Source organism: Dendrobates tinctorius, unplaced genomic scaffold (genome assembly GCF_039654945.1).
Source record: "Dendrobates tinctorius isolate UK_male_01 unplaced genomic scaffold, ASM3965494v1 ptg000064l, whole genome shotgun sequence".
Classification (NCBI taxonomy): domain Eukaryota; kingdom Metazoa; phylum Chordata; class Amphibia; order Anura; family Dendrobatidae; genus Dendrobates; species Dendrobates tinctorius.
In genome coordinates, this window is record NW_027361732.1 from 53,073,579 (window position 1) to 53,083,819 (window position 10,241).

The 10,241-nt window shown below is 43.6% G+C and overlaps 1 protein-coding gene across 1 annotated transcript; it reads right to left on the reverse strand.

Moving 5' to 3' along the window:
• On the reverse strand, window positions 1-3,631 carry POU4F1 (POU class 4 homeobox 1). Its single transcript, XM_073580432.1, has 2 exons — window positions 2,950-3,631; window positions 1-2,541 (listed from the first exon to the last, which is right to left on the reverse strand). The coding sequence occupies exons 1-2, from the start codon at window positions 3,070-3,072 to the stop codon at window positions 1,543-1,545; spliced, it is 1,122 nt and encodes a 373-aa protein (XP_073436533.1). The 5' UTR covers window positions 3,073-3,631; the 3' UTR covers window positions 1-1,542.
• Window positions 3,632-10,241: the final 6,610 nt, after the last annotated feature.

Sequence of the window (10,241 nt, forward strand, 5' to 3'; positions counted from 1 at the left end):
TAATACTCGTCCATTGAATTTGTGTCGTGTATATTTGGCTTTTTCTGGAATAAGGAGGACAAGCTTCTCTTTGATCAGCTGGAGCAGTAGGTGGCATCATATAACTCGTAATGATCAGCTACAAGAATCATGTCAGGTCAGCGTTTGATTCTGCTAAAATCGTCTTTAGTCCACAGAAAATTCAACCAAACCATTGTGACACATAGAGATATAAAATGCTAATCTATTTCGGATAAGGCAGAAATAAATTACTGGTAACAAAAAAAACAAAACAAAAACCCCTGATGTAATTATCTATAAAGAAATGTTCTCTGTATATAGTGGTTTTCTGCACACATAACATTCAGAGCAGAGTTTTCTTTCATTGTTTGCATTTATTAAAGTATCTTGTCACCGTTGCACATCTTCATATTGCAGCTGGCGTACATAAATAAAAATCCAAAAATAAAAGACTCAGATTGGGGGAAGGTACAGAGAGAAAGAAAGAAACATCTGTAGAAACAGGTACAGAAAATGAGGAGGCGTCTGGAGAAAATACTCGTGGTCACATTGTCACCGTCATGTAAAATATTTACAAGATTTCTTCTGCATCACACAATAACTGGACATCAATGTTGTGGATTCTTTTTTTGTTTTTACCTTTTTTTTTTTTGGGTGAAGACAGCCAAAAACAGTGAAATCACAGCACACACAAAGTCTACCAGATACTAGTCTATGTAGTGCCCATATGCATAGAAAGTTTGCTCTGCAAACAAGGAAATTAAAGAAGTTGTAAAATGATCCTGACTCTTCATATCAAGTCAACTCTGGGTGAGAACCTTGAGGGTGCTGCTGGATGGTGGTCTGCCAAGGATTGGGAAGGGGTCTGCCTGAACTGAATCACCCACTTCACTGCATGCTGTACTCATTACTGACACTGCCCTAGTGCAAAACTTTTAATTAGGCAGTATCACAAGAAGTGCAGACCTTGGAGACAAGAAATGAAACTCTGAATGCTCTACAAATGTGAAGGACAGATAACACCATCATCATCTTCATCAAACACTCAACATTCCTACCCTAGAAATGATCACAGTGAGTGGATTTAGAGTGCGTCCAATTTATGACAAGGGGCATTCTAATCAAAGCGTTAATGAATAGACAGCAATCATTCTTAGTCTGTTCTCTGAGTTGGATCAGCCCTCACTGGGACAAAATGGGGACAACAAAGGGACAGAAATACGGAGAATTTCACATTATTTTCATCACCATAATGATCGCCCTTAGGGCTTCTATGTGATGGGTTTGGAGTTATCCAGAACAAGTAACACTTCCCCTCGATTTTCGGATTCAGAAAGAGTAGATGTTTGCAGTCTCTCCTGCCCTGTGCGGTTTTATTGTCCATTGGTCCCGACAATAAATAATCTCTTTAATTTTTCTTTAGTTATCCGTTTTGTTTTTTTAGAACAGCTCAAGATTCGTAGTCCTGGTACCGGAGAGAAGCCATCCTCCCTCCACCAAAGCAAGAAATCAACTCAGAATAAATAAATACAAGAAATCGAGTTAGTAATTGGCAGAAAATTTCATTCTTTTCTGCTTCTGTCTCTGATTGCAGAACCAGACCCGCACCACATTCTTTTTGAGGTCCAGTTTCTCGGCGATGGCAGCGATCTTCTCTGAGGAGGGTCTCGGCTGGACAGCGAAGTATGCTTCCAGGGACCTCTTCTCTGGGGCAGCTATGGAAGTCCTCTTGCGTTTCTTTTCCCCCCCATTAAACAGTTCGGGCTTGTTCATTTTTTCCCTCTGGGCCCCCTCGGCCTCCTCCAGCCAGGCTTGCAGGATGGGCTTCAGGGCGATCATGTTGTTGTGGGACAGGGTGAGGGACTCGAACCTGCAGATGGTGCTCTGGCTGAGGGAGCCCACCCCGGGGATCTTCAGGTTGGCCAGAGCAGAGCCCACATCTGCCTGGGTCACCCCCAGCTTGATTCTCCGCTGCTTAAAACGCTCTGCAAAGGCTTCCAGCTCCCGGGGGTCAGTCTCTGAGTCACAGATAGAGGCCAGCCCCACTGCAGAGGCCACCTGCCCACCTGGTCCATGGTGAGCACCGGCCACCAGCCCCTGGTGCTGCAGGGCTGAGGTCATGTTCATTGCCGCCTGGTGGGAAAGGTGGCTCAGGCCGTGCATGTGGCTGTGTGGATGGGCTGAAGCCGAAATTAAGCCCCCGTTCCCTCCGCCGCCACCGCCTCCCCCTCCAACACCTCCACCACCCCCGACCCCATCATGTCCAGCAGAGGTCATTAGGGTTAGGGACGGCGATGTGACATGGTCCAGCAGGTCTCCGGGCTCCAGCGCCTGGTGGTGGTGATGATGGTGGTGGTGATGGTGGTGGCCAAGTGGCACGGAAGAGTTGGACTGGCATTGCACGCTGCTCATAGTGTGGTAGGTGGCATCAGGCTTGAATGGGTGGCTCTTGCCCTGAGATACTGCCATATCCACGGCGGCCAACGCTTCGGCCCGGGCCAGGAGGGTCTCATCTAGGCTGGCGAAGATGTTGTTCTGCAGCTGAGGACAGAAGGGATACAGAGGCTGTAATATGTGTACAGGGAGGAGAGGGGGAACACAAAACCCCCAAAACTTGACACACAACAACTTAACCAATAAAGTCAACTCCAGCCATGGAAGTAGGGGGAGATCATTACCGAGGCCAGTCACACATGGGGAGATCCAGAGCACAAAGCTACAGCCTGAGCTGATCATCTCAGAGAACAAAGAGTTAAGAGACATCTGAAGAATTTAGGAAATGCACTTGGCACGGGTTTTGTCGGTAGAATGCCCGCACATGGCACACACAAGAAAATACACACCGCATCCATGTATAAGAAGAACTAATAGGCACATACATGTCATGGGGAGAGAGAGGATGGACTCCAGCACCAAGGACAGAGACCCAGGGCAGGGGACGGCACTTACCGGCGGGGTGGGCAGGCATGCCCTCCTTATTGCTTCCGAGCTGGAGTGCAGGGAGGTGTACTTGTGCTCAGGTAAGCTCGGGTGCATGGCAAAGTGAGGCTGCTTGCTGTTCATGGACATCATCTTGGAAGAATTGCATGGAATCCTCAAGTGCTAGAGAGAAAGTGAGAAGAGAAAGTGGCCAGGTCCTTGTGGAGCTGCAGGCAGACCTTGCGATGATGACCACCACCAGCCCCACACAGTAGTGAGTGTGCCTCCCTCCAGCCTCTGCTCTCACTTATCTGTCTGCTCTCTTCTACTACTGGGATGAGCTGCTCCTTACACCTGAGCCCCACATCTCGCAGCTCCAGCCGCTCTCTGCTATCGCGAGAGCCCACGCTTGCCACTCATCAGCTGTCTGTGGGATGGTCGCGTTTAGTGCTCAGCTGGGTGTGGGCGGATCTGGAGGCTGCTCCTCGGGTGGCCAGCAGAGCATGCAGGTGCAGCGCCTAGAAGGGGCCACCACTGGCCAGGATCTGCCCTCCAGCAGAGGAGATGACAGGCTGTCCTGCCTGTCCAGGAGCTACAGCATCTAAGCCATAGATTACATGCCATTGTCTAGGAGAAACTGACTACAGACTGAGGCAGGGTCCTGGAGGAGCAGGACCAAGGCTGACTCCATCATCACTACACCTGCTTCTGTTCGAATTCTGAGAGCCTTTCATTAACCGAAATTCCTCATTCTCTCAGGACTCTATGTATCTTTATTTATGTACACACCCAGCCATACACACACACACATATATATATATATATAGATGCATACATATAGCTACAGATATATAAATATAATTATAAATAACCCATATATTAATTCTAACTCCCTCAGAACTTGAAATGATATAATTCTATAAATATATATATGAGTACATTGACACACAAACACATGATATGACAAGCACATTATTTGTGTATACATATATATACACACACACACCGACAAGCACATCATGCATATATAAATGCACATCATCTACTGATCAGCCAATATGGTGCCGTTTAGATAACCAGTTCTGGGAGATTGATTGCCGCATCCTTTCGGCAGCAGAAGAGTTAATCCTGGAGGCAAGCAGCAGCCCTGTCTCCGGCACATTCTAATACTCATTCCTATTAGTGTCCATTTACTTTGCACATCGATAAACATATCTGGAATGACAATCTCAATTAGCATTTTAATGAATTATGTCTAGAATGAACGACCCAGAGAAAGTGGTGGCATCTGAAAGTTGTGCACCAGGGCTGAGCTGCAGGCAGGAGCCGCATCATCCTGCTGACCCCATGCACACAGGCACACTGCTCATCATAGCAGCCTGCGCTGGGACAGGAGAGGGGGAGAGGACGCCATTCATTATGGGCTCTCTGGGGATGCATACATGAAACTTTAAATCACATGGGCAGTGACTAGGGACCATCACATGAAGTTCATGATCAGCTATGGATATTGATAATAATATGTTTGCACCTAACTTTCCCACTTCAACGAGCTCTAAATAATCGCAAAGAATTAGGTGGTTGCATCTGGATCGTTGTGGAGCAAGGAAGGTGACTGGCATCTGAAGGACACAGGGAAGGTCATTGCACTTGTGCAGGCTGACATTGGGTCACCTAAAAGAGAATATGAGATGCATGGAAGTCAGTGACTTGTCTGCTGGGAGAAGGATTAGGACACAGTAAATCTGAAAAAGTAAGTAATGTAAAATAAAAAATAAAAAGAGAGCAACCCTCCTGGATTTTCTAATTACCGGCAAACAAACACAACAAGCGCCAAATAAATTGCCTTTATGGCACATTCCAGAGCACTAATTCCTATTGAGACATCTCTCTGGCCCATCAACAACCTAAGAATGCACTCGGTGTTCCATCACCCACGACATAAAAGCTTCTGCAAACCACACTTTTCTTACAGTGTACATTCACATTGGGTTCTACCCTCAGAACTACTATAGCTCCTAAAATCTCCTACAGGTGGATGAGCAGAAAGTATTTCCATGTCCATGTCGGGGCTTCCTGACATCAGCAAAGACTGGCTAATTACTGATGTACAAACGGCAATTATTTCCTTTACTGGCAAAGTGTAGAATGTTGTCAAATTAAAAATTCAAAGCCTTCTTATTCCCCTGGAAGATTCACTGATGGAGCAGAGACAGCTGATTGACTCATAAGCAGGCTGCGCAGAAGCTTTGTGCTACAGAAATAGGCTGCTGACAGCCATGAGAAATGCAATGGAAGCTGCCCATCCCAATGTCTGCTGGGGACTCAGCATGGCCTCACATTTGGGCTAAAATACAATGTACACATATGGAGACATAAATTAGCCCCCATTTTGCTTCACGGTAGCCTGAGCATGTACAAAGGGGGGCAGGAAAAATAGTTACCTTGTCATGTAACACGTTGCCCTGATTTATTATAAAATTTTAACGAAATCATACATATTTTAGCAGCCTTTAATCACTGCATGAAAATTTAATTCATGAACTGTAGCTCGTTTAAATAAATGAAGTGTTAATTCATTAGGATTAATTAATTTGTTAAAGGATTGTGTGCAAGGTTAAGGTGGAAGAAAACTCTTTTGTTAGTTTGGTGACTTAATAATGAGGTTTAGTTAGCAGTAAAACGCCTGAGCTTGGCTGCAGGAGAGCAGAAGCATCCAGCCACTGAGCCAAAGCAACCACAACACCGCAGGAAGAGGAAGGGGGCTCAGCTTTAATAATCTCTACATGGAACCCAAAGAAACAACACAGTGTATGGTCAGAGGCATCTCCAGGATAGAGCTTTTCCAAAGCTGCCAGCAGCAGAAGGGTTAAGACGCTCTATTAACCCCATCAGATGTTGACTGCTGCTGATTAGGGCCACTTCAGTGTGAATGGGATCAAATAATTCAGTGGAATCCTCTGAGGATTCGAGGCTTGTATATCCAGAACCTCTGGTGTGGATAATGAGGTTACACCACATAAAACCTAGGCAAGGGTCATCGGATTAGGCCACAGGCAGAGCACATTTTATTTAGGCAATCAGCGACGATGAAATGAGAAGACTTCTTCTGAGGTCCTTCTACTGACTATGATGTCAGGAATTTACATTGCAAGTACTGCTATTCATTACTTTACATAATTAAGAGATGCAAACGAATCAAATCAATCATGTGTTCTTAACATGCCACCAACTACATAATCATTGCATACGAGAACATAATCAGTGTGATCACATCATGTGGCAGCCAGGATTCATTGTGAAGGCTGTGGAGCCCTAAGGAGATCGCAGAGGTGACCTGCAGGTGGTGATCAGTGATGGTCAGGCATGGTGACCAGGGGTGACCCTGCACTCCAGGCACATGGGGACAGGACCTCAGGTTTTACCTGCTCAGCTCTTATAGTTAGGGGCTTCCACTTGAGATGCTCTGGGCAATATTTGGATAATCACATGAATTCATTTAAATGGTCTTTAGTTGAAATAATAATAATAATAATAATAATAATAATAATAACAACAACATAGGCACCAAACTAGGAAATGGAAATATGAAAAAAGGAAGATTAAGGGACAATGAGCATCCTGATTGTGCATTTAGTGGGAGATTTACAGGACCCCTCTGATGAGACATTGACAGTTCCCTGATTAATTAAAACACCTTCTCCAAGATATATTGTTTTCCTATAAACCTTTACAGCTTGAACAACCATGTTTTATAACCTAATTATACTCCTGCACTGTATTGTGGTGTGAGAGGATGCTGTGTGTGTGTGTGTGTGTGTGTGTGTGTGTGTGTGTGTGTGTGTATATATATATATATATATATATATATATATATATATATATATATATATATATATATATATATACACACCACACACACACACATTGTGTATTTAGTACTACAATCTTTTCCTCACTTCTGTTTGTGGCTCTTAACATATACATATAGGGCAGCACGGTGGCTCAGTGGTTAGCGTTGCAGCGCTGGGGTCCTGGGTTCGAATCCCACCAAGGACAACATCTGCAAGGAGTTTGTATGTTCTCCCCGTGTTTGCGTGGGTTTCCTCCGGTTTCCTCCCACACTTCAAAGACATACTGATAGGGAATTTAGATTGTGAGCCCCCATTGGGGACAGTGATGAAAATGTGTGCAAACTGTAAAGCGCTGCGGAATATGTTAGCGCTATATAAAAAAAAAATAAATAAAAAATAAAGATTATTATACATATCGAACTGTTAGCTGAAGTTTTGTGAAACCTTCAGTTCCCTATTTGCAGATATTGTCATCCAGTGTCACCTCCTACAGGTCCTTAGCACTCATTTCTGCATTTCCATATACACTTTCCATGTGCCCACATTTACATCTGGAAGCTGCTGTACCAGCACTGTACATACAGGTGCAGGAGAATTCTATTAGGAATTGCCCCATGTACAGATCTGTGGGATCACTGCTTACTGTTTGTCAATATGCCAATCAGATACACAGTTAATATTTCACACTCCCCTGACTCATTTACATGACAGAGGAGCAGATGCCACATTTGCTACTTTTCTATGAGATGAAGCAGAACTAGCAATGTCACAAATATGGTGCATTAAATACACACACATCAGGATTTTTTTTCAGTGTTTTTTTCTTTGCGCTTTTTTTTGTGCCCAAAATTCCTGTGGTTCATAGTAGTATGTCAATATGAAAACATTAAATTAAATTTTCACTATAGGTTTTACTTGAATTGTCTTGCATTTTTGGGTTAATGACGTTTTTTCGTTTTTATTTTCTTGTCAGTTTGGTCGGTTTCTTTGTGCAGATTTGTGGCATTTTTCTCTCTCCCATAGACCAGCATCTTGTTTCCTTTCAGGAAAAAAACCAGGTATTTTCTGATGGGAAAATCCATGTCAGAATACAATCTTTGCAAATCAGCTGAACTTCAACTCATCTTCACATTACTATAATTTTCAGGTCAGATTTGCTGATTTTTCAATGTGAAGTATGTCAGTTTTGCTTGAGTAAATAATGTGGATTTTTGCTATAGAAAAGAAGAAGTGACGAACATCCACAATAAATGTGCAATAGAGTGATGTTTGCCGAGTGTCCCCTATTGACCTGCAACAATATACATATATACAGTACTAGCAAAAAGTTTTAGACAGGTGTGGGAAAAAGCTGCAAAGGAAGAATGCTTTAAAAAATATAAGTGTTAATAGTTTATTTTTTATCAATTAAAATGCAAAGTGAATTAAAAAAAGAAATCTAAATCAATATTTGCTGTGGCTACCCTTTGCCATCAAAAGACCATCAAAGCATCAATTCTTTGCACCTTCTAACACTCTTGCACTCCTCCAGTCCATCCTTAACTCTGCTGCCCGACTAATTTATCTCTCTCCTCGCTACACTCCTGCTTCCCCTCTTTGCAAATCCCTTCACTGGCTCCCAATTTCCCAGCATATCCAGTTTAAACTACTAACACTGACCTACAAAGCCATCCATAACCTTTCTCCTCCGTATACTTCCAAACTAATCCTCATGTAATCTCTGGACCTCCCAAGACCTCCCTCTCTCCTCCACGCTTATTCGCTCCTCACCCAATCGCCTCCAAGACTTCTCCCGAATATCCCCATCCTCTGGAATTCTGTGCCCGAACACGTCCGGTTATCCACCACATTTGGATCCTTCAAACTGAACCTGAAAACCCATCTCTTCAAAAAAGCTTACAACCTGCAATCCACACGGCCACCTCAACATCATCAGGTCCTCTTCCCTCTGTACCAGTCTGTCTGTATTGTAACGGTTCCAATGGATTGTAATGAATAAGAAAATGCTCACACAAGAATTGAATTTACTTAATAAGTGATAAGATCAAATAATAAACAGTATAAAACTATAAATACACATGCATTAATCAGAAACAAGCATTATTCATACGTTACATTATTCAGATAGACGTCGACCAGTCATCCTCCAGGAGCCAAAAAAAAGAGCACGTGTCCTAGTTCTTTTAAATGTCCAGCTTAAAGGTGTGTCCAGCCCCACCATGTGGGGAATGATGTCACAAGTCTAATGTCCATTGGCTATAAACATATCCCCTCAATACCTGTTTTAACCAGTATATAATACAGGAAGCTAGAGGAGGGGGCCTCATGTGTGCCACATGGCAGAAATACAGCAAGCTGGAGGAGGGTCTTCGGAGCACAAGATAACATCCTTGGGAAAGTTAACACACCCAATCTAATTAGGGTAGTTGCCTTGAATATCAATGGTCCTTTGTTGATGGATAAACAAATGACCGGTAATTTACATTCCTTTATCTTAAGTAAGTTTCAGTGACCTTTTGTTTACTTCATCTCAGTGTATATTATATTAAACTGATTGAAACCATATAAAAATAACTCATAGTATACACTGTCATTGTTAGTTTTGTTTACTGTAAGTGATATTTATATTTTAATGTAACCCCATCTCATGTACAGCACCATGGAATTAATGGTGCTATATAAATAAATAATAATTCTTCAAGCTACACCTACACACAATTTTTGAAAGAACTTCACAGGGAGGTTTTTTCAAACATCTTGGAGAACAAACCACAGATCTGTGGATGTAGGCTTGTGCAAATCCTCCGGTCTCATTATGTAATCACACACAGACTCCATGATGTTGAGATTAGTACTCGGTGGGGGACAAGTCATTACTTAAAGGAATCCTTGTTCTTCTTTATACTAAAGATAGTTCTTAAATGGTGTCATTAAAGGGAATCTGTCACCCCATTTTTCGAGTATCAGCTGCCAGCACCACCATCAGGGGCTTATCTACAGAATTCTGTAATGCTGTAGATAAGCCCCCAATGTAACCTGAAAGACAAGAAAAACGAGTTAGATTATACTCACCCAGGGGTGGTCCGGGTCCGATTTAAGTCCGATGGGTGTCGCGGTCTGGCGCCTCCCGTCTTCTAACGGTGACATCCTCTTCTTTGCTGCCTGTCATGGCTCTTGCTCAGGCGCACTGCTCTGCCCTGTTGAGGGCAGAGCAGAGTCCTGCAGTGCGCAGGGAGAGGTCCGATGCCTGCGCACTACAGTATTCTGCTCTGCCCCCAACAGGGCACAGCAGTGCACCTGCGCAGGAACCACGACAGGCAGCAAAGAACAGGACGTCACTGTTAGAAGATGGGAGGCACCGGACCGCAACACCCATCGGACCAAGACCGGACCGCCCCCCAGGTGAGTATAATATAACTCATTTTTCTTATCTCTCAGGTTACATCGGGGGCTTATCTACAGCATTAC